Source organism: Henckelia pumila, chromosome 1 (genome assembly GCF_033568475.1).
Source record: "Henckelia pumila isolate YLH828 chromosome 1, ASM3356847v2, whole genome shotgun sequence".
Lineage (NCBI taxonomy): Eukaryota > Viridiplantae > Streptophyta > Magnoliopsida > Lamiales > Gesneriaceae > Henckelia > Henckelia pumila.
The window spans coordinates 130,775,259-130,799,763 of record NC_133120.1 but is presented as its reverse complement, the minus strand read 5'-3'; the positions used below and the strand labels follow the sequence as shown (position 1 = coordinate 130,799,763).

The following is a 24,505-nucleotide window of genomic DNA, read 5'->3' as shown; positions in this document are numbered from 1 at the left end:
TTCCGAAAATCCAGAATTGTTTTGATTGTATTTTATTTCCGCAACTAAGTTGTAATTTTAACTTCAATATTGTAATAATATGTTTCAGCATTGTGTTCCGTTATCCTAGTCCTGATTTCGAGGACGAAATCTCTTAAGTGGGGGAAAATGTAGTAACCTGTCTCCAAATTAAGTTAATCAAGCGCCTAAGTATGATTAATTGGCTAAAACATGATTAAGAGATCTTCAAATGGGTTTTAAAAGCTGAAGAATGAACTCAGAACGATCGAAATGTTTCTAGTAAGAGCTTTGATCATTGAGCGGATCTGAGGCTCTGAACAGGGTTCGGAAGGTCCAAACAGATCGGAGCCATTGTTCCAAGTTCGGAACGATAGAAATTGGTATGGTAAGAGCTTTGATCATTGAGCGGATTAGAGGCTCTGAACAGGGTTCGGAAGGTCCGAACAGATCGGAGTCATTGTTCCAAGTTCAGAAGCTCTGCTGAGTTTGGACGCTCCGAACTATGATCAGACGTTCCAATCGTCACCATGGCCAGCTGTCGAAATTAATGTGTAAGCAGTGACTTCAGAGATCGGATTCTCCGAAGGGGATCAGAGGCTCCGATCTACTATCGGCAGGCGTCCTCTAGAATTTAGACACGTGGTTGGTCGAGGGAGTTTGGAAGCAAGGATCGGACGCTCCGAACGTGCGATCGGAGGCTCTAATCGCCGTCTATAAAATGGGTGTCGAGGCTCATTTTCCCTTGCCCATTTCCCTCTTCTCTCTCTCTCTCTCTCTCTCTCTCTCTCTCTCTCTCTCTCTCTCTCTCTCTCTCTCTCTCTCTTTCTTAGCTACTTCTAGTCGATTTTAGGTGTTTCTAGACGTCATACTAGAAAGCCAGGAGCGGCGGAGCGCTTCGGGGATAACAACAGAGCTGTGCCTAATTTTTGAGGCAGTCGCCATCAGCGGGCTGACTACGGACGCAAGTATAACTTTGGATGCTTATAGATATTAGGGAGTATGTAATATCTTAGTTAAGGATTTTAGAGCACATTAAGTGATATAGTGATTATTGCATATAGGCGTGGATTTTGAGTACCTGAACTGCTAGAGTTGCTAGGTTGCTTGGTTTTCTCAATAGAGGTACAGACGTATTATCCGAGATACCAGGTTGAAGATACATGTATTATGTTTGCATGTTTTGTGTGGCATTATTATGTGCATTGATATTATGCGGCATGAATGCACACGTTGAGCTTTATGCCTTGATTTTCATAGCCTGTAGTAGGGGACGCTCAGCCCCATATTTTAGTGGATGGATTCCATGGATTTGGATCCGGATATATCCATGAGTTTTATGGTATGGGAGCCACCTCCTGATGTGACGGCCCAGCATGCTACATACCATGGTGCCTTGACTGAGCAGTCTTCTGGATAGGTTTTCCAATACCCTTCATATTTCATGTGCATGCATGGTATATGTATATTTGTACTTATATACTTGTCGTTTATGCTCACGTCCAAGTGTTTTGTGTTGGAAACCCTATTCAATGGGGCATGACTTAGGTTGGACGGACCCGGTGGCAGCGGTCGTTGAGCTACGTGGTTGCGTGGTGATCCTATTTCTATTTAGGTTGTTGGATTGGACTTTTAGTACCTTTCTATTCGATGGGGTTGCATAACATTTTATTTAGCCCGATTGTTCAGCCGGTATATATTGTATTATGGTTTAAGTTTTCACTAGATTTGTTGATTTCAATTTAAATACTTAATTGCATGCTAAATCTCTGATTAGTTAGTGATTCCGGGTTGGGTCACTACATGAAGAAGACACATGGGAAGGATGAAATATTTTGTTTATAAGAGTGCGCAGCAGAAGCATAATTTAATTGCATGCTTAATCTCTGATTAGTTAGTGATTCCGGGTTGGGTCACTACATGAAGAAGACACATGGGAAGGATGAAATATTTTGTTTATAAGAGTGCGCAGTAGAAGCATAACTTTTGGGATACTGAAAATCGGGAATTAGATATGTAAACGTGGATTTATTAAATTGGATTTTTGAGAGACTACGTTATTAGAGTTTGATCGGTCGAATTTCGAGGACGAAATTCCATTTAAGGGGGGGGAGGGTGGAGGAAAGAATCGTAACGCCCGAAAATTCGTTTACGTAAATCCGCATGCATAATTAGGGAATTAATTATGTTAAAAGTAAATTAAAGGGGGTTAGATGATATTTTTATGAATTACATGACATGTTTATATGCTTTAAAGTTAATTATGACATTTAACCCAATTATGTTGAGAGTTGTGGATTTTAAAGGAAAATTCGATTTACAATCGCGTAGACGGGACCGTGGACAAACGAGATAAAATTTTTTAATCGAAATTTATGTCTAAGATTTTTAAGAGTCTTAAATAATTATTTTAAAACTTAATTTTTAGAAAATTATGGGTTATATATATATATATATATTTAAAAGATCATTATTCACCCAATTGGGCTATTTTAAGGGCTTTTAGAGTATTTTAAAAATCATATTTCTATTATGAACGAAAATTAGGACTTTTTAATGTTAAATTAGTATTTTTAAATCTGATAAATAATGGGCTAAGTCTATTTAAGTGTTTTAATAAAAAGTCCAAGCCCGTTACTGGGAAAATAAATATTTTGGTCCATTAACTTGTCTATGTTTTGATTTTGGTCCATTAACTTTTCTGATGTGGGTTTTGGTACACTAATTTTCATTTTCTGTGATTTTTGGTCCAACTGCATACGTGTCATCTTCTGATTGGTCCAAAAATGATGACGTGGACAATTCAGAAGCTGACACATATGCAGTTGGACCAAAAATCACAGAAAATAAAAAGTTAGCGTACCAAAACCCACATCGGAAAAGTTAATGGACCAAAACCAAAACATGGACAAGTTAATGGACTAAAAAAATGTATTTTCCCATACTTAAAACTAGTTCAATTACTCCTACAACTCTTTTAACTAAGGAGAAAATCTGAAGAACCAGCCGTCTTACACACACATACACACACCACACGAGATTTTGAAGAAAATTGAAGAAAGTTGGTATTCCGTTCGTCCCGTTTCGCGATCTACGCAATCGTATTCGTTTTTCAAGCGTTTTAAATGCAAATGCATGTTTTATTCCATTCTTTCTCACCGTTTAAATCGTATATATGCTATTTTATGATGAAAAAGATGATTGATGAATTGTATGTGGTTTAGAACACGAAAACACATGATTTTCATGCATCATGCTCATGTTTTCTTATGATGGCCGATAATCTTCATGTTTTCTATCCATGGTCGTTCAAGGGGTTGCTCCAAGGGTTTGAGGGCTGAGTAGGGTCTCTTAGGGTCATGATGAAAGAGGGATAGAGGCTGGTTTGGTTGGGTAAGGATCTGGCCGATCGAGAAAGAGGCAAAAACTAGGCAGATGCGCGCAGCAGGGTTGCATGGGAAAGAAGGGTCACGATCAAGCCAAGCTGGGTTTGGTTCGGGCCAGGGCCGGGCTAAGAGTTTTGTCTAGACCCTGGGGAGGTCTGGAAGTCGGTTCTTTGTCCAGTGGTGGCCGGAGAAGGTCAGGAAAAGGGAAAAGTGAGGGCTGCTTGCATGGGAAAGGGTTGTGCGCAGGGTTGTGATTCAGCTGTCTTGGCCGAGCCATGCATGGCCTGGCCCAGGCCAGGGCCTATTCTGGTATGACCGCATGGACCCTTGGGAGGTCTGCACGGCAAGGCACCAAACGGTGGTGGCCGGAGCAAGGAGAACAAGGGCGAACAATGGGTTGTGCGCAGATTTGGAGCGGAAGAGAGCTAGGGTTTGGATTTTTCGGGCAGCTGGTCAGGGGCTCGGGCAGGGGGTTCCCGGGTCGGGTTGGATGTTATTTGGGTCATGTCATATGGATTTGGGTCCGGGTTATTTATTTTTGGTCTTGGGTAATTTAATTAGATGCCTAAGTATTTTAATTACAAGAATAATGGGCTTGAGTGTTTAAGTTGAATTATTGGGCTTAAGTTAGTAATTTAAGTTAACCCATTAATTGTAATGGGCCTAGTGATCCATGAGAGCAATCGGCCTTAGTTATGTTGGGATAATATTAGTGGACCGGTTTAAGTGTTAATGGACCAGTCTAGGTTAATGGGCTTAAGTTAATGGGGCAGCCAATCGAACGAGTCCATGACAAGTAAAATAGTCCGTAAATATATATTTAATATATGCATATATTTTTATAAGTATGTTTATATATATATATATATATATATATATATATATATATATATATATATATATAGGACTTTGTCCCCCTGCACACCAATGTGCAGGGGAACCTAAGCTGTCGCACCATATGTCTTTCTTTTCTTTTTTTTTTTTAAACTAAAATTGGGCCCAATTTATGTATCGTCTTCTTCCGTAAACCTTTTCCCATGCTCCCTCAATTCAAAATGTTGTCTCGGAAGCCTTTCCCACTCCCCAAAGGAAACCCGCCGCCGCCAGCCTGACCAAGGCCTCCGTAAGACCCTCCCCTCCCAACCCCATCCCCACCCCGCTTAGGATGAGCAGAGACGTCTCCGGAGCCCAGCTGCAAGCCTGCAACATCATCGTAGTTGAGGAAGCACGAGGGTTTCCGCAGAGATATCTCCTCGCGTTCTTTTTCTCCTCCAATTGCGGTAGATGTAAAGGGGAATGTGTTTTTTTTTTATTTATCAAAAATATGAAGCTACGACCCGAGCTCTAGCAGATCGGCGTGGGGCGGAAATGGATCGGCCCGGGCTCTAGCAGATCGTAGGGTGGTCGGTTGTGGGTGGCGGTGATAGCAGTGCCGCGGTGGTGGGGTCGCACCTTTCTCTTTTTTTTTGGCTGCCCGGGTCGCATTTGTGTTTTTTTAGTGATTTTGGGAGGTGATGGGGTCGGACGGGGGTGGTTGGACGTGTGGTGGTCGGCATGGGGTGGTCGGTCAGTGGATGGGCTTGAGCCGGTGGCGGAGAACGACAGAGGAGGTGGAGGAAGGTAGATAAGGAGATGTGGCAGCTTCTGTAAGAAGGTGAAGAAGACGAAGCTCCCAAATTGGACTTTATTTTTTTAAAAAAAAGAATAAAAAAAGAAAAATGATGCAGCCAGCTGGCGCCCCAATTTCCCCTGCACCCTAGGGTGCAGGGGAACATAACTATATATATATATGTGTGTGTGTGTGTGTGTGTGTGTGTGTGTGTGTGTGTATTTTTATATAAGCATGATTTTTATGGAAAATAATTAAATATATATTTACGGGCAAATTTTTAAGGATATGAAGAAAATGATTTTTAAGTTCATGATTCATGCATTTATTTTATGATACGATTAAGGGCATGTAAAAAAAATATTTTTAAGAAGTTGAAGTGATTGTGGCAAATTCGGGTTTGAAAGTCGGGATACCGAGTCCGATGACCTTTCCACTTATGTTCATGACTTATGGATCCCCGTGTTAAGGTTGAGTGAAGTGGCATCATTGAGGCGTAGGGAATCCCCGTGTTAAGTTTGGGTGAACCTCGCTGCCACGTACGTTGGTTTTCTAGATTGATCAATCGCTTATGTTTACGGTCCACACATAATGGATATGACTTACAGTAACGATTTTATGTTTATGACATGCCATATTTATGTTACGTATTATGATTATAATGAAGTTACGACTCAGTATTACGCATATGTTTTACGATCATTCATGCATAAGACGATTTTCAAGATATTATTTTTATATGATATGTACGTGCATGCGATTTTATTATTCAGTATTTGTTATTATTAGATGGAATATGCTGAGCCTCTAGGTTCACTAGATTTAAATGGTGTGCAGGTGAGAATGAATTTACAGTTGAGGATGTGGTCCCTTCTGGTGGTGAGGACGTCTGAGACTTCCATGGCAGCTAGCTAGCACACCCGTGACCATTGCAAGCTTATGATACGATTATTTATTGGGATTTTTAAATATTATTTTATTCCGCACATGAATATTATTTATTTTTATGGGTTTGCGTGATTTTGAAACTTTTGGACGTATGCATGGGATTTTATGATGAATTATGATTTTTACGTATTTATGTTATTAAGTTTGCATGCATGGAAATGATTAAGTGTTTAATTTAATTTAATTTAATTGTATGTAAATGTATATATCATGTATTATATTTTACAAAAAAATATTTTAAGTATAAATACATATATATAAATATGAATGGGCATATATGTAGTATAAATATTTTAAATTAAAGAAATAAAATAAAGTATTTTTTAAAAAAAAATTAGTAGTATCGGGTCGTTCAGCATATGTCCAGTTTCCACGATTCCACGTAACCCTGTTTTGATAGTGTGTAGAAGATTAGTTTCACATCTCAATTCTGTCCGAAATATAGTTTGATAACGCCACATGATTGATTCGATGATAGATCAGAAATTTCAAGTACATTAGAATAAGATTTTATCTTATTTTAGTTCGGTGTTAACATAGAGACACTAAATAAGTTACATGGAAATGGAAGAGCCATGGGCATACGGAGTATCAAAGAGTTATTTGGAGCTGAATATCAGTTACGAAGAGGTAAATGTGGTTACATTCTCGGGTATATATGATCAAATCCGGGATTTTGTGCACGAAGTTTTTTAAAGTGGGGAGAATGTGGTGACCCGAGTTTCATTTTACGTGATTAAACCAGTTAAATATTTTTAAATAATAAAACATGATTTTAAGGGTTTTATTATGTTAAAACTATTTGGAAAATCAACTCCGGGATGTCCAAAAATGATCCGTGAAATTCGAAGACCCGAGTAGTTCGGATCCATTCGATGTAGTTCGGAAGCAGAGGGTGAGATCAAACCTTCAAATCGTAGTTCGGACCTTCCGAACCTGAGCAGACACGGACAATAATGTTTTAAAAAAGGGGTTGACAAATGACAAGTTCCGACCTTATGAAGAGGGGTTCGGAGCTTTATAACTACATGTTTAGTGAGGTTTCAAATTGTTGTTGACACGTGATATGCATGCGAGATCGGAACATCCGAAGCATGATATTAGAGCTTTTGAACGTGATCGGACCTTCTGAAGTAAAGATTGGAGCTTCCGATCAGTGGATTAATCCAGAGACGTGACAGACATGCATGATCGGATCATCCGATCCAGGGTTTGGACCTTCCGAACTCTTTTTATAAATAGGTTGAGATTTCTCACAATTCAGTGTATGTTTTGGGTGTGTTCAGATATTAGTATATATTTTGAGCGTTTCTAGCCATATACTCGAGGGTTGGGCGATAGCGAGGCGCTATGGGAATTGCGGCCTACGGCAGTGAAGGGAAAACGATGGACACAATGATGGACTAGAGGCACCCTTAAACATAGAATAGTGGTTGAGGTACGTAATTACTGACTGAGATATCCAGCGAGTATGCATGCTTATATATGTTGCATTTATGTGTCATGGTACTTGCTTTACTGCTTTATACATATGTTGTATGTGCATATTTAATGTTGAGCCGTATCTCTTTTGAGATAGCCTTCCGAGTAGGGTCGCTCAGTTCTATACCCTTGATTTGTGGTCCGCCACTGGGAGACGCAGTCATGACGGAGACAGACACTACGGTGTTTTCAACGAGTGAGGAAGACGTCCAACAGAGTTGAGCCCAGATGGTACTACTCACGCTTTGGTGCCTAGTTTGAGCAAGATTGTGCATCATGACCACTTACCCAGTCATTTGCATGCATCATATCAGTCTCATGTGTACTCGTATTTATTGACTGAGCGAGTTTCTCTCACATCTGTGTTTTTATCATGAACACTTCATTCGACGGGACAGTTGCAGCTTAACCAGGATTGATCTTGTGGTAGGACGGTGACCAGGGTGTAGGAGAGGAGGCTAGTGGTAGATTAGTTTAAGTTATTCTTGGTATTTGATTACTTCGATTGAATTGTATTAATCAATTATCTTGGATTTTTAGTTTATTTTCGATTGTATACTGTCGGATTATTTTATATATATTTAAGTTTTCGCAGTTATCTTTAATTATATATTTATCTATTTAAGATAATTGCATGCTTAAATTTTTCTAATTTGTAAGTGATATGGGATGTGTCACTATGTATATTTACACTAAATGAATTAAGATATGTATGCCTATCAACCAAGATCATTTTGCTACGTTGTCCCTTGATCTTTTCAGCACCCAATAATGTTTTCTCCATTTTTTCCGACACCTGATCAGTTGAGAGCTGGAGGAAAATGAAATATGTTTGGACAACTTTCCATTTTTTCATATGATCTTGCTGGATCATTTAAAGATATCTTTACTGGCACTACTCCAATGATAGATATAAGGGTGATCATTTATCAATATATGCAGAGTCCACTAAAAAAAAATGGACTCCACATTTCAATTTCAACCTTTAGATGTATGTTAAAGCAGTGTCTGGAGGGATGACAACGGGAGGGTCTGGGGTGGGTTTGGCTAAACCCGAAACCCGCCCCCGCCTCTCTTTGGACTCGCCCGCCCCGCCCCGTGAATCCGAAAGATCCAATCCGGATTAGACCCGCCCCGCTGGGACGGGTTTAATGCGAGGTCGGATTTAGATCCGACCCATTGTCATCCCTAAGTGTCTGTTCTCACTTACCCATTTTGCTAGCGTTCCTGTTCGTAATCTCGGCTCGAGAGTCGCTTTTCAGTTTAAGATATTTTATGCGAACAAAGTCGACGAAAGTTTAAAACTCATTAAATATCCCCACTCTTCCCTTACTGTTAGGATAAGATGTTGATTGTTGACCCACGAAATGCAAATTCATTTACGCAACAGAAAAAAACAATTATTTATATTTAAGCTCAATATGCGATATTTTGTACATGACCCTCAATAATTCATTGCTGAATCCATAAGGAATTATATTTGATATTATGATCCGGATTTATTCGGAACATGTGTAATTAATTATTTCAACTCGACTATTTTTTTTTAATAAAAAAAAAGAAAAAGTAACCATATCATTAATCTTATTTCGAAGCTCTCTCAGCTATATATCTTGACTTTAATTTTGAGATTGCTCTCATCAAACTTGGAACTCATATTATGGCCTGGATTTGGATCATATCCATATCGATACTGTTTCTTTATCTTCTCCAAGAACTACTGCTACCCCTACAAAGGAAGATCAAGATTAATCTTCCTCCAGGACCAAAAGCTCTCCCAATTTTAGGCCATTTCCATCTCTTGGGTAAAAAACCCCACGAAAACTTATGCCGTTTAGCTCAAAAATATGGCCCCATCATGTACGCCAAATTCGGTTCGGTGCCGATCATCGTCGTCTCCTCCCCCGCAGCCGCCGAGCTCTTTCTGAAGACATACGACCATGTTTTCTGTGACAGGCCGAGACTGGAGGCTGCACGTTACCTTAGCTATGGCCAGAAAAATATAGTGTTCGGCAAGTACGGCCCCTACTGGCGAAACATGCGCAAACTCTGTACGTTGGAGCTGCTGACCAATCTCAAGATCAAACAGTTTCGGCCCATGAGGAAGGCTGAAGTTGACCTTTTCGTCGGATCGCTGAAACGGGCTGGCGGCGGCGGCGGCGCTGCTGTAGACATGAGCGCGAGAATCACGAATCTGAGCGCTGATATGATTTGTTCGTTGGTGTTCGGGAAGAAGTACGATGGGGATAGAGATTTGAGTGAGAAAGGTGGGCTCAAAGCTGTGGTGAAGATGACGATGGAGGAGGCGGGAGCTTTTAATATTGGGGACTACTTTCCATATCTTAGGTTTCTTGATCTTCAGGGTTCTGCTCGTAGGTTGAAGGTTTTAAGCAAGATTTTCGACAAGTTCTTGGAGAAGATTATCGATGAACATGTTGCCAACAAGAAAGAGTATGAGGAAGAAAAGGATTTTGTCGATACGATGATGGAGATTATCGAGTCGGGAAAAGCCGGGTTCGAATTCGATCGTCGCAATGTCAAGGCCGTGCTCTTGGTAATATTTGCTTGTTTTATTCCCTTTGAATCAAGTGTGCATGTGTGATCATGAACAAACTTCTAACATTGGTTCAAGCCTTTTTTCTTTTTTTTTATTAGTTTACTCCTATTATCTATGTGTTAATAGATTAATTAATCTCTTAATTGATCTTGGTTTTTCTATTTACGCGTGATATTCTTGATATATATATATTCATATATTTGATGTTTGTCCAAACAAACAAGAATTGAATTCAGTGCTAGTATCAGTCTCGGTATCAGTAATATGAGTGGAGTACAAAATTTTGTCATTGATTAATATATGGATTCACCTAATACACAAACTTAATTATTCTAAAATGATGATGGTTATATATACTAATTTTTTAAAATACTTATTGTGATATTCAGATGTCCTAATCTAGTATATATACTATTTTTTTCAACAAGATGACCATAAAACTTCAACTTTAATTAATTGGTTTTGTACCTTGCTTCTTTTGCGATTTTAATCATATATTTAATTTTAGTTTGTTGCCTTTGATTTTGATTTGATTTGATTTTTATTGTGATTTTAGTTATTACAGGACATGTTAATAGCAAATTATTATAAGTTTTCCTTACAGGATATGTTGCTAGCTGGAATGGATACTTCGGCGGCAACAATAGAATGGACACTTTCGGAAGTCATTAGACATCCTCATGTGATGAAGAAACTTCAGAAAGAAGTTGAAGAAGTTGTGGGAATGGACCAAATGGTAGAGGAATCACATCTTCACAAACTCAAATACTTGGATTCCGTTGTGAAGGAGACTTTCAGGCTCCATCCCGTCGGCCCATTTCTAATCCACGAGTCAGTGGAAGATTGTGTCGTCCAAGGATTCAACATACCTAAACAATCGCGAATAGTGGTGAACGTATGGGCCATCGGAAGGGATCCTAACGTTTGGACTGATCCTGAAAGTTTTGCACCAGAAAGATTTCATGGGACTGACATAGATCTTCGGGGCCACGATTTTATGCTCATACCGTTTGGATCGGGTCGAAGAGGATGCCCCGGATTACAGTTAGGCCTCACGGTCATTCAGCTGGTCGTGGCACAACTGGTGCATTGTTTCGATTGGCATCTTCCTAATGGCATGTCTCCTAGTAGCTTAGACATGACTGAACACTTGGGTCTGGTGACTGTAAGAGCTAATCACCTAATCGCCATCCCCACTTATAGATTGATTGAGAAATGAGTTGTCGAGTAGCTGGTAAAATAATATAATCAAATGATATAGATATATAATATGAGTGATAAAATACATTAAACAGGAAATAATTTATATAATATAATTAGTTATATCAAATTTGGTTTCTATATTAAGTGTGAATTATGTAATCAATTATTATTTTATTATTCGAATCGTTTAGGGCCTGTTTGGTAGACAGGATAAGGGGTTGATTAATTAATAATCAGTCATTATCATTTGTTTGGTACGTTTTTTGGCTATTTCAATGGCCCATCAACGGCCCGCAATGTACACCTAAAATGACAGATAATTTAACCCTGCTGAGCCACGTGATTATTTATGTTGGGGCAAGGATAAAGTGCATATTTACTATTCTACCCTTTATAAATAAATATAAAATTCAAAAAAAAATTTCGAATTGTTTGTCTTGTACAATACGCTACTGGGAGTGAATGAAATCTTCAAAATTAATAATAATAATATATGTTCTTTTCGAAAATTGTGCTAAACCCAATGAACAGATTTACTACCCATTTTTTAATTTTAATTTATTTTTCAGATAATATTATTAACGAGAATAATAACATATAAATTGATTAATTAAAAATAAATAATAAATAATGAAATAATGAGAAATATTAATTAAAGTAATATGAATTCATTTAATAATATTATATTAATTATACCATTATCTAATAAGAACAAATTATTGATGGATGATAAGAAACAAATTTATTTAACTAATATTGACAAATATAGTTAAGATGAAGTATACGTTTTAAGTAAGAAATACATATCAATAAAATAATAAAAATAATGAATATTAATATTTAAATTAAATTTAAAAATAAAAAAATAATTTAAATTTCAAATAATAAAAATATTAAGAGTTCCATCACTATTTATTATAAAAATATTTCATATTCTTAAAAGTTAAAATGAGAATTAAACTGCATAATAAAAAAATAAAATTTTAAAATTTATGACAATGTTGTTACTAATATTAATATCATCATATTATTATCACATTTATTTTCATTTATTATTATTTATACTAGTTATTATATTTTTTTTTATTATTGGAGGTATTTTTGTCATTTCGAGGTAATACACAAAATTAATCAATCATATTAAAATCATACCAAACATCATATATTTTATCACGATACATTATTTGTCCTTATATCTCAATATATTATCACTTCAATTACATATCCTTTTACTATCCTATCATTCAAACCAAACGGACCCTTACAATACAAGTAATCCTACCATTAGCACCAAAGGATGGGTCTCGTGTTCAACTCAAATGAGTTGCAAGTAATTAACTTCAGTTTTTATAAAGACTAGTAACAGATACGTGCGTTGCATGTGGATATAGAACATGAATGCACTATGAATGGTCACAAAATTTTGCAAATGAACGTTATATGCAATTTTTTCATTTTTTATTTAATTATTGTAAACAACCGTGTTTTTTTCAATCATTTTCTTGTTCAATTTTCTAATTATTCAATTTTTTTATATCTTTTATTTTTATTTTTCCTACTTTATATTCGATTAAATTCATCAATCCTATCATCATCTCTTATTTCTGTGTTTCTTTGTCATTATAGAATTTGATGTTATTTACTCTCTTTGAAACTTACCTGTTTTTTTATTGTGATATTATTGTTTTATTTATTTGAGTTATTGTAATATACTTTTTTTATTTATTTAAGTTAAATTTTTGGGTTTTCTTCCCTCAACCCCACCCCTTTTGTGTTTTAATAAGAATTACTCGATTTTCTCACTTTTTTCACCGTAACTAACAATACATTATTGTTTTTAGGTATTAATTTGTCAATTGTTTTTAAAAAAACATTGTGTGATTTTTTGTTTGGTTCTTAAAATTTTTTCATGTTTAGACATACATTTTTCTTGTATATAAACCAAACGTAATATTAAATAAATTTTTAACTCTCTCCTTCGACACATACTTAATTTTTTTTTACGCGAGATATATCTACGTGCAGTATTATTATTATTATTATTATTATTATTATTATTATTATTATTATTATTATTATTATTATTATTATTTAATGTTGTATATATGCATGGAGTTACTAGTATTACTAAATATAATTATATATACATAAATTAATTACTTTTTTATTGATTTTTCATTTATAATAACTTTTATATATAAATTTGGATACAAAAATTTCATGTACTAAATTGAGGGATAATAATGTAAACTAATACTTATTATTAATTAATTTTGTGTGAATTTTTAATTTATAATAACTTTTATATATAAATTTGGATACAAACTTTTCATGTACCAAATTTAGGGATAATAATGTAAAATCACAATTCAAACTCAAACTTTTATAATAGTTTTATATTTTATATTATTATTATATTAAATTAGATATTATATTTGATAAATTTAATTTATTTGTTGTATTATTTAAGAAAATTATTTATAAACTTATTACTATTATCGATAAGTTATTATACGTAACTAATAATTTTAATTAAAAAATAATATAGTTACCTAAATATTATTAAAAATTTTTTTGATATATTATATTGTAAATATTAAATTTTAATAATTCATGTATTTTATATATTCTTTCATTTTTTAAAATAAAAATTGATAAAATTTTCTTCATTATTTTAATTATTTTTATGCTATCACTATTTTTTTATCCAATTAAGTTTTAAATGATGATAACCAAATTTATAATTTTCCATTCTATCTCCATTAAACACGATTAAAATCGAATAAATAATTTTTTAATTTAGTAAAAATAAAATGAAAAAATTTAGTAGATACATAAAAACTCACAAATGTGGATACAAACATCAATTTAAGACAATAATTTAAACATTAAGATAATTGGGATAATAAACAAAATTATTTGCATATTGAACTTAAAAACACAATTTATTTTATATTTACACAATAAATCAAAGAGAGCATGACAAAAAATTTAATTGAACAATGAGATGCAAAAAATATTTGTAGGATAAAAATTCATCTAACATGACAATAAATTAATACGAAGACATTTAAGAGGAAGACTCACAATTAAACTCTCATCATTTTAATGTTATTAAACTTACACCTAAACTCTCACCATTTTAATATTCATACAAGGACAAAGTGGACATTTAACAATTAAACTCACACTTTTTAACAATAATAATTTAAACATCTAACATGACAATAAATTAATAGGAAGACATTTAAGAGGAAGACTCACAATTAAACCCTCACCATTTTAATGTTATTAAACTCACACCTAAACTCCTAAACTCTCACTATTTTAATATTCACACAAGGACAAAGTAGACATTTAACAATTAAACTCACACTTTTTAAGAGATATTAGATTAGATTAGATTAGATTAGATTACCAAGAGCAATTTCGGTCTATATTGTCTTATTTGGTTTGTAATCAAGTACTCGGAAATATTCTGATAACATTTTTCTAAACCAGACGTTTGCAAGTTGGTGGATTGGATATTGATGAATTGTATTTCATACAAAAATTATACTATTTTGTAAATGACAACGATAATACGTACAGATACCAAATGTGTGTCGTATAAAATGTTTCGTTTCGTTCCCACCATCATGTTGAAATTCTTTTTCACATACTACCATCAATCTTCTTATCCTCCAGTCTTTAAGCTTCAAACTACTACTTTCGGTGTCGCATGCATCGAGCTGATGCATAAGAACATCAAGAACATTCATTCAGTTCTCGTGTTAACTAACGAGAAAGGTTTACTCGACGAATTGAGGGAAGGTGTCCAACTGTATACGACCACACCCATGGCAAGGATGATGGCGCCGGCTACAAACCCTGGTGGAAGGGAAGATGCTACACCAAGATATGGCAGTGGCAGTGTAAACAGGTATACAGATATTGGCACTGCAAAACATAGATAAAATCAGAGATTTTACCAAGAATACACATGATCGAACTCGAAGAATGAACATGTTTCAAGGAGACATGCCGGGACATATGACATAACATTGTATACAAGAATACAAAGGTAGTTTATTAATTAACTCATGAGGCTGATGCAGTATGAAAGTTATGTCCTTAATTCTTGGACTACAATCAAGTTGGAAACGATGATAAAGTATGTGGTTGGGGAACTACTGTTAATTGTTCAGGATTAAGTATTGTTAAATCTATCAGATAAAAAAAACGAGCTATAAACATTTATTATTCACAAATCATAGTTAGTGACTTTATTAAGTCTAAGGTTTTATTTGGATGGAAGAATTTGAAATCCATTGATTTAAATGTATTTTTATTGCTTACATGACTTATTCAAAAGAAATACACTATAACACAAATCACAATGGATTTGAAATCTCTTTAGAATATGAGTCCTTTGAAATCAATTATGATTAGTATAATTGCAATGTAAATTAGGGAGTGTTTGCAATAGATTGTGATTTTGTAAAAGTGATTAATTTATATATTATAAAAAAGTTAAGAAAAATCAAAAGTTGGTAGTGCTTGAAAACAAATGTGAAAATCTAAAAAACAAAAGTTGGGTAGTATTTGATAAATAAGTTATTAGAATGATTTTAACAATGACCTTCTTATTAGAATCACTTTTGGAGAATCATAATCACCACATGACTAGCTTTTGGATTTCAATTAAGTTAAGCATAAGCTAACACATAATCTAGGTTTAAGAAACACACAAAAATGATTTTTTTATCACTTTTTTTAGTGATTGCAAACACTCCCTGATTAGAAGATAGAATTTGAATTTCATCAATTTAATTTGTTTACAATGAAAACAAATTCAAAATCATGGATTACAAACGACTCAATCCAAATTCAACCTAAAAGAATACAACGCAAACATGTTCTAAAACTTTTTGGGTCAACAGATGCTTGTCAATATATATATACATGGACTACTCAAATAAGAAAGAATAATGACCATATCAACCATAGACAACCAGGAATTGGGGTGAGGGGGAGGATGGAGAAAGTATCATGGAATCACTATATATATTGCAGATTATATGATGACTAATGCATGAAAATCAACATTTCAACTGAAGTATCAGCTCAGAGTTAAGAGTGACGAGTGACAAGATGACAGAATAAACAAACCTGAAAATGTTGATGCAAGACACGATACTACAGCAGAAGAGATCTTGAGAAGATGCAGCAATGATATATTGAAACCCATGTTTACAATGATGAAGAGCAGCGGAAGTAAAGGTGCACCATCGCATCCTGTTGCAAGACCATATAATGTTTCAGCCATAATTCTCTAGAACAACTGAGTTCACCTATGTGTGTGTGTGTGTGTGTGCATGTGTTGTAAAATGTTTGACTAGACATAATTAGGATATTACTTCATATAACTTGATTGATTCGTTTGCTTACGACTTTAGGCATCTCAACCAAAAAAAGGCTGATATGCCAGCTATCTTTGTGCTGTGACTTCTGATATAAATGTCAAACCGCAAGATTTAGAAATGAAAAAAACTAACATGTCCTCAAGTGAGGCAACTTTGTAAATATTCCACAAAAGTGTTGTCAAAACACGACTAACACCAGATAATGAACAATTTTAGAATAACCAAGAGCAAATAGTGAGGTCATATTTTGACTTCAATTATCTCAGATTCAAAATAGGGCAGAAGGAATTTAAAATAACTCAGATCAAATTTAATGCATAGGCAAGAAAATACAAAATCATATTTGATGTTATAGTTAGAGCTGTCAAACAGGCCGACCCACCATCAAACTGTTGGAAAAACCTCAACCCGCGCCGCCGTTAGGTCCAACCAGCCAAATTTTTTTAAATAATTAACACTAATACTTGATATTTCAAACAAAAATATTAGTAATTTTACACCGTAACAAATAATAAATGTCACAATCAAACAAATCACATAAAATTTTAATGTAAACAATTATATTTTGAATAAAAACTCACATATCCAAACAATATGAATAATATAAATAGAAACTTAATTATAAAAAATATTAGTATACGACATTAACACTTCAAATATTAGTTTACATTTCCAAAAAAATTTACATTAAAATTAAGTGTCCCGACACAACAATTCACAGATAATTAATGAAACATTATAAATTTTATTTAAAAAAAATGGTGGGTCAGTCCGCCAGACTCGCGGTCGGTTTGGCTGACCTGTTTAGGCCACCTCCAAATGGGTCGCTAAAGCCATAACCAAACCAGTCACTTTTTCATGGCGACCCGTTTTGACGGCTCTAGCTAATGTTGGCTAAATAGAAGAATCATGAATAGAAAATGACTTACTGCTCGACATGCTGCCGGCATTCAAAAAGCAGGCACAACCATCTTTGAGATAACTCGGCAATTGATTAAATGGAATACCCCATAAGTTTGACAAGAATGGAAGGAGGAGGCATATGAAAACTGCCTGTTAAATAAGCAAGTTTCAAGCTTCTGGTAAAGTTGAAATACATGGTGTTTCAAAAACATTAGGGGCTGATAAAACATTAACCTGGAAAGCAGATCCAAAGGAGTTAACGACGAATAGATCCACCGTACCACCCTGAATGCAAAAAGAATTAGGTATTAAGTTACTCGAAATTTATAGGACTAACATTACCAGATTAACTTTATGACAGTCGGTGGAAATCCTCATACAGAGCTTGTCTTATCTTCCGACCTTCAAACACTACTTGGGAACTAAATGACACAAAGGAACTCCAACGCGATGATAAACAACTTTACACAAGAAATAACGTTTCTTAGGATCAAATGGACAAGAAGATTTGGTTTGAACTGGAGATGAAATCTAGGAAAACCAACTCCTCTGGTGCGAAGAATAAGAATTTAAATCGAAACAAAATAAAGTTTATGTAAGATGCTAAATATGATAGATTCGTGAAACTTATGAGTCATGAAGGGTAAACTGTAACATACCTACCTTCAATCTTTGAGCAGCATCCAAAAATATTGTTTCCTATAAATAATAAAATAATTGGTGAGAGAAACTATGGAAATTTAATTACAAGGGGAGCTTAATTACCCACAGAGGATGCTTTACCTTCAAGACTGTATCAGCAGCTTGCAATAAGAAAGAAACAAGCATGATAATACTCCAAAATAAGCCAGCTTCCATCAGAGAACCAGTACCTGATCCACTGCAAGTGCAAAAAGGGATTACTGAAACATTACAATAACAAAGATATGTAAGGAATTGCAATGTTACAATTAGTACTAGCACTGAAGGGATTTATAGGTATAAGAAGATACATGCAGACTTCTTTGTCCCATAGAGCATATGGAATTTAAGCATAGCAAGAAAAAAACAATGTTATAACATTCCATATTTTGTTTGTGAAAGGTACAGTGGACAGCACCCACAATACTTTCTAGTGTTCAAGAATATTGATTAAAAGACAATCAAATAAACCATTGTTAAAATTCTTATATATATCGCATGATACAAAATAATAACCAAATTCTAATGACCAGAACTGATGCTATTTCCTGCACCAAGCCCATGGATTTCAGACTGATGAAAGCACTGTTATAGTTCAAAAAATTGATTTGATCTGAGTCATTTCCAAATGAATCTGATCTTCCTTCTAGATCAATTACTATTAAAATTTATATGATAATTAATGAAATGAAAATGTATTACGATGATGTAAATTTGATTGTTTTAGGAAAAAGAAGTTAGAACCTCAATAAAAGCGGAAAGTAGAGTAAGATAAGCTGCACATTAGTTCCTGAAAAACCTCGAAGAGCTTAAAGCCAAGGTATGGCCTAATTCAAATTCTTCAGAGTGCTTATATCATGAAAGGCTTAGATCAGTGGGACATGGATGGATGTATGCTGACTAAGGCTAAAGGAGAGAATGGGATTGATATGATTTACCTTGCAACAGTGACTATGACACCCACTGCCACCAGAAAGCAACCAAATAATTGCTTCAAACTGTATCTCCTCCCAAGGAAGATATATGACAAAACAAGTTGCCAGACAAGAAAGCTCTGTAAGAAATTAGTAGACAGACGAAATAATTATACTGCTCCGACTAGATTAGTTAAAAGCAGAGACAAACTCATATGCCGCAGCCATGTGACAGAAGTTAAATCTAATGCTCCGTCATGACAATTTCTTCAAGAATTAGCATATAAACTAGTTGTTTTAAACATGAAAATCCAACAAATAAGATTCACTAAATCGTGGAACGGAAACTTTATTTCGAAAGGATACATTTGAAATTGAGGCCCAAATTTACTAGCAATATCCACATTCAAGTGTGTTAACACGAGATACATGTTATTTTAGTTTAACCTCGTGAAATTCTAAAACTCAATGCCCTCCCATCTTTCCATCTTTTTAAACGGTGCATCATCTAAGTGTCACAGTTGTAAAGTTCTGTCAGCCGTTCATCCGGTACACTGGTCATGGTATTAAAAGCAATAACTATTTTTTATATATAATATATATATATGTATATATAGAAACCACTAATTTCAATATATCACTAGTTCGTCAATTCAAGAATGAAGAATCTTATTCCAATAAAGATAGAAAAGAAAAATGTCTTCACTACCTGAGAAAGTATCGGAATTGCAGCACCAGAAAGAATGGCTGTTCAAGCCCAGAAAAGAATAAAAGGATAAATCAGGCCAAGTACAACATTTTTTGGTAACTGCTATAAAATAAAATAGAGAGAAATGCATATTAAATATTGACCACTTAAACAACATTTTCACCCTGAAAATTTAAATAAGTACACATTTATTTATATATATATATATAGAAATTTTCAGCTGCCCAACCAATGATGTTCAACTCGTCCCCGACCACTAAAACCCGGTACCGTGTTTTAGTTATGCGATATATATATATGTATCATAAGTGTGTGTAGATAGATGCATAGAAAAATAGATGGACATGCATTTATTAACTGCAGTTCTTTCAATTGTCTTAAAAAAAAATTTCAAAAAAGATCGTGAGTTTTCGGTATTAGTTGTCCAAGAATCAGGTCTAAACCTTCAGTAAATATTAGTAGCACTATTGAAATGATTGATTAATTATTTAATCATAATTTCCAACATCTAGCACAAGAAGAAAAATAAACATTTCACACGAAAATATCATCAATACATTACCTCCAGCTGCCATTCCGGATGCAGCAGCAAGAGCCTCCAAGAGGCCAACAACCATTAATGGAAACTTTGGCAAGGATAGCATTTCATCAGTAACCTTGCCAGCCTGATACCGGAAATACAAGATAGAGAAGTATACAAGTACATACCTAGAAAAATAACGTTAATATACTACGATCAGCAAAATCATAGGTATGTAATCATAGAATTTCAATTAACATCATTTTTTTTATCATGTGTTAATCTTGATTGCATAAAGTAAGTCCTACCTGAAATACATTATACAATAAGCAAAATTTATATGGAAAATTCTTAATATGATTGTTACTGTTATATTTTTACAAGTGATTACAATATAAACAAGCTGAATATCACAAATAATATTGCATTTATAATTTTATCCAGCATTTTTGTAGCCACAGGCAATGACGTGCACTTGCATGCATTTTTCATGTACATTTCCAGGAGAGGAAAAAAATTTGAGATGTGTTGAAACGGATTCTAGCATATAGCATTTCAGCAAATATTTTTCCAAGGAAATTGTGATGAACATCATATATATTTTTCTTGAGGAATATCATGTTAGAGTAGGATCCAACAACTTTACTATTCGCTGAGTGATTGATGTTACTTGTCTAGTATCTTTTATTCAATCAATAATATGTTACTTCTTAGCTACATTTATCTAAGTACCAATACATATATAAATAGATAGAGACCTCGAGGTTTTCGTAGGTGATAGCGATGTGATTGTACACTAGGATTAATCAAGCACAGAAAATGGTTAGGGGATTATGCATGAAAATTCAAAGTTGATTAACCAAATTAAAGCTCAAGATTTCTTTAATTGATTTCAGAGTCTTATTGCAAGGAATTATCATACTTTAAGCTCATATACGATCTTTAGAGATGTTATCTTGTATAAATATGTTACATTCTTTAGAGAGGTAATCTTGTATCAATATGTATTTTAGACGAGAATTGTTAAAGGAAGGCTGACACGTTTGAATAATATTTGAGAATTTTTCTTGTGTTCTTTTCGAACAAAACAACAAACCAAGGTTTGTATCTTGTCTCACTCAAGTATGTCGACTTATCAGTGTTATCAGCATGTTGTGCTTCGAGTACGTATGGTTTTTCAAAGCACTATGTCAAGGTTTTCATTCCATCAGTCGAACTCGAAAGCTTCCAGGCTGAATTCTATATATCTTTTTTTCCGTTAAAATAAATAATTTATTTTATCGATTCTGCATTTTTGCTTGATTTTTAAATCCTCGAAAAATAATAATTTAACATATTATTGTTTTACGCCATCGGATTTAATTTTCCAAATAATTTCGAATGAGCCTCGTATCTTGTGATAACAAGCTAGTTATACTCATCGTGAAAATTCATACGATTGGCTTTTCTTAGCAAGGGTTTCAATGATAGGGATTTTTATATAAGCCTTGGACTCGGTGTTATGTATTGAGCAAAGTTTTACAACAAAATCATAGTCAAGCAGTTCAAAAAATAGACAAAGTTCATTCAAATGCAGTCAGATCAGAGACAAGACCCATGCGCAATCCATGATTTAATTTGTAAGGTAAAACTCTAATTTGTATACTGAATTTTAATAACAATCATGATGGACAAAAATGTTTCTAATTCTGCTACATTTCTAGTTTGATTCCCAAGAACCCCAACATATCATGTATCAAGTTCAAGCCCGCATATAGAGTTCAATATTCCAATTATAATTACATAGTTATAGGGTATTTACACGAGCTTATACCTTATTTAAAACAATTTAAAAATTGCTCGAGTGCTTACAAGTTCTCAAAAACTGTGGTGGAAAAAACATAAAAGAGAATAGGTTATTTGACGGTTGGCAAACTTGTTTAAAAAATTATGTCACACTACTTTATTTTTAAAGGTCTTATTTTAACATCTTTAAAGACCAAACCCCACAACATTTATTATATCTCAAATATATACTATAATATAATATCCAAATTAATTTCATTGTAGACACCAACAAAGAAGAACACATCCTAGTAGTCTAATATAGTCGCTGGTTTTCCTTTCTAATTGAACATTAGAATAACGAAAGTCAAACACTTCAATTCATCCTCATTAGTGAATCACTGATTAGTAATGAGCAGTTCATTTGTCATTCTACAGTTAAGAGGGGCATGAATTCAAAGAGAAAAGGGTACATCAATATTCATCTAGACCACTTGCTATAGACGTATGGAATTGGATCTCTAGAAACCAATAATGGAGCAAACAACTGACAGGTAGGTAGGGGCAAATGAGGACCATCTCCATCTCCATCTCCTCAATACTTGTACACTTTTAATCTTTTATTTACATTGAAAAACTAGGTCTTCTAGATAATATAGATATATATCTCTTACTACAAAATTTTCTATACCAAATTGATAACTAAGTGCTTTAAAGTTTTGCACGCTCAATCCTTACGCTGAAATGGGTGCAAACGTCAAACATCCAAAAGTGAACTACTTTACCATGGGGATCCCACCACTTGAAAATCCAATCACCACCAAAGGTTCTTATTTAAAGTGTCCCACACCAACCCAAAGCCTGAAACATATACTACTCTCGTTTCCTTTTCGCATAAAAGTGCAAGGCCCCACAACCGAAAATGACATTCACTGACTGAAACGAAAGACAGCTAGCCTTGAGTTATTCCAACCTGAATTCGTGATGTTGTAACCATGCTAACACATGGTAAGAATTTGAATCAATTATTGAAGTTTAAAGCATTTCCTATCCGCATAAAATACAAGTTCCAGCAATAGGAGGTCCATATTAAACAGAGGTCCACAGGCTTAAGAGACAAAATATTGATTGATGGTGAAGATAAAGAAACAAAACAATCTAATCGATGAAGAAGATGCGGCCATCGGAGAGTTACTGAAGTACAATCATTCACAGCGCAACTAGGTCTCCTCACAAAAAGTAAACGACAGCGACGGGGTACAACTTCTGAATCATAAAGGTTCTTGCAAATTTTTCTTTTTTCCTTATTTCAAGTTTACGTTCAAATCCGGCGAGACCACTACGCCGCCGTGCACGTCTTCTCAAATATGCTTACTTTATAGTCAACCAGATTCAATAGAAATTTGAAATTAAAGGTCTATATAATTCATTGTAAACAAATTGGAAATCAATTTTTATTTGAGAAGAGACCCACCAATAAATAATATTTTGATTATATTTGGTAATAATAAGCTGTAAAAAAGTCAAAACTGAAATGAAAGCAATGTACGGAGACAGTAAAAAGCTAAGAAGTACCCGAATGTGGCGAACTGAGCAAGGAAGAACGGGTAGTGCTTAAGAGGGACTAATGCAAGCTTGTAGAGCACCCGATTCCCTACACCAAGCACCACCGTAGCAGCTACCGCGAGCATCACCTCCACCCTCCGATCAACTCCTCCACCACCCCTCTCCGCCACAGCCACCACCTCATGATGAGGATGATTGCTATCGAACGAACAGCACCGAGGATGCGGCGGCCCCCTCTTCTCCTCCTTCCCCCGCCCTCCTCCCTTCTGCCTCACCGCCTCAATCAGCCATGGACTCCACCGCAGCACTATTCCCCCTCCTCCTCCGACACCTCTCCGTTGATTAATCCACAAAACACCAATCGATGAGGCGCCTCGCCGCGAAATGTGGCGAGTCACCGCCGGAGAGTCCACGGCGACAGCGGTCACCCGCCGGAAGCTCTCCGACATCACTTGTCGACGCGTGATTCGATGTAGAGATCAAATATCGTTCGATTGATATGAAAATGATTGGAAATTGAAATTGGAATCGGAATGGAAAATTGGAGCGAAGAGAAGAGGCTCGTGCTGTGCATCTAAATATTGCTCAAGAACGGAAGGCAAAATTGAGCAAGTCTGTGCCACGTCATCCACAATTTGTTTTTTTCCTCTTCGTGCATTTATTATTATTTTTTCAATTATTTGTTATTATTTATGTTCATACTTTCATTTTAAAATGTGATTATAATAATAAATCATTTCTCATCCGTGATGTCATGACGGAGGCAGTGATTTGATTTGGGCAATTATAAGAATCAATGTTTTTGCAATCGCATCAGTGGTTGAAATTCGAAGCACTTTATTTTAAATAGGTGATTTAATA

The 24,505-nt window shown here is 34.8% G+C and overlaps 2 protein-coding genes across 2 annotated transcripts; one reads left to right on the top strand and one right to left on the bottom strand.

Annotated features, from left to right (window-relative positions):
• The first annotated feature begins 9,029 nt into the window (after positions 1-9,029).
• LOC140881766 (cytochrome P450 71AU50-like) lies at positions 9,030-11,320 on the top strand. The gene is made up of 2 exons (XM_073287332.1): positions 9,030-9,976; positions 10,584-11,320. Exons 1-2 carry the CDS (start codon positions 9,083-9,085, stop codon positions 11,196-11,198), a joined length of 1,509 nt encoding a protein of 502 aa, XP_073143433.1. The 5' UTR covers positions 9,030-9,082; the 3' UTR covers positions 11,199-11,320.
• Positions 11,321-14,673: 3,353 nt separating this feature from the next.
• LOC140883731 (protein CLT1, chloroplastic) lies at positions 14,674-24,259 on the bottom strand. The gene is made up of 10 exons (XM_073290314.1): positions 23,654-24,259; positions 20,357-20,502; positions 19,795-19,832; positions 19,110-19,225; positions 18,274-18,370; positions 18,154-18,189; positions 17,725-17,775; positions 17,517-17,640; positions 16,334-16,459; positions 14,674-15,121 (listed from the first exon to the last, which is right to left on the bottom strand). The coding sequence occupies exons 1-10, from the start codon at positions 24,091-24,093 to the stop codon at positions 14,940-14,942; spliced, it is 1,356 nt and encodes a 451-aa protein (XP_073146415.1). The 5' UTR covers positions 24,094-24,259; the 3' UTR covers positions 14,674-14,939.
• Between the last annotated feature and the right edge of the window lie 246 nt (positions 24,260-24,505).

What these genes read in the sequence shown, in the direction of transcription:
- LOC140883731 (XM_073290314.1), bottom strand. Translation starts at nt 24,093, where the DNA reads ATGTCGGAGAGCTTCCGGCGGGTGACCGCTGTCGCCGTGGACTCTCCG. An exon ending in GCTCAGTTCGCCACATTCGG is followed by an intron (nt 20,503 to 23,653) that starts GTACTTCTTAGC and finishes TTATTTTTCTAG; the next exon opens with GTATGTACTTGTATACTTCT. An exon ending in CTGCTGATACAGTCTTGAAG is followed by an intron (nt 18,190 to 18,273) that starts GTAAAGCATCCT and finishes TATTATTTATAG; the next exon opens with GAAACAATATTTTTGGATGC.
- LOC140881766 (XM_073287332.1), top strand. Translation starts at nt 9,083, where the DNA reads ATGGCCTGGATTTGGATCATATCCATATCGATACTGTTTCTTTATCTT. An exon ending in ATGTCAAGGCCGTGCTCTTG is followed by an intron (nt 9,977 to 10,583) that starts GTAATATTTGCT and finishes TTTTCCTTACAG; the next exon opens with GATATGTTGCTAGCTGGAAT.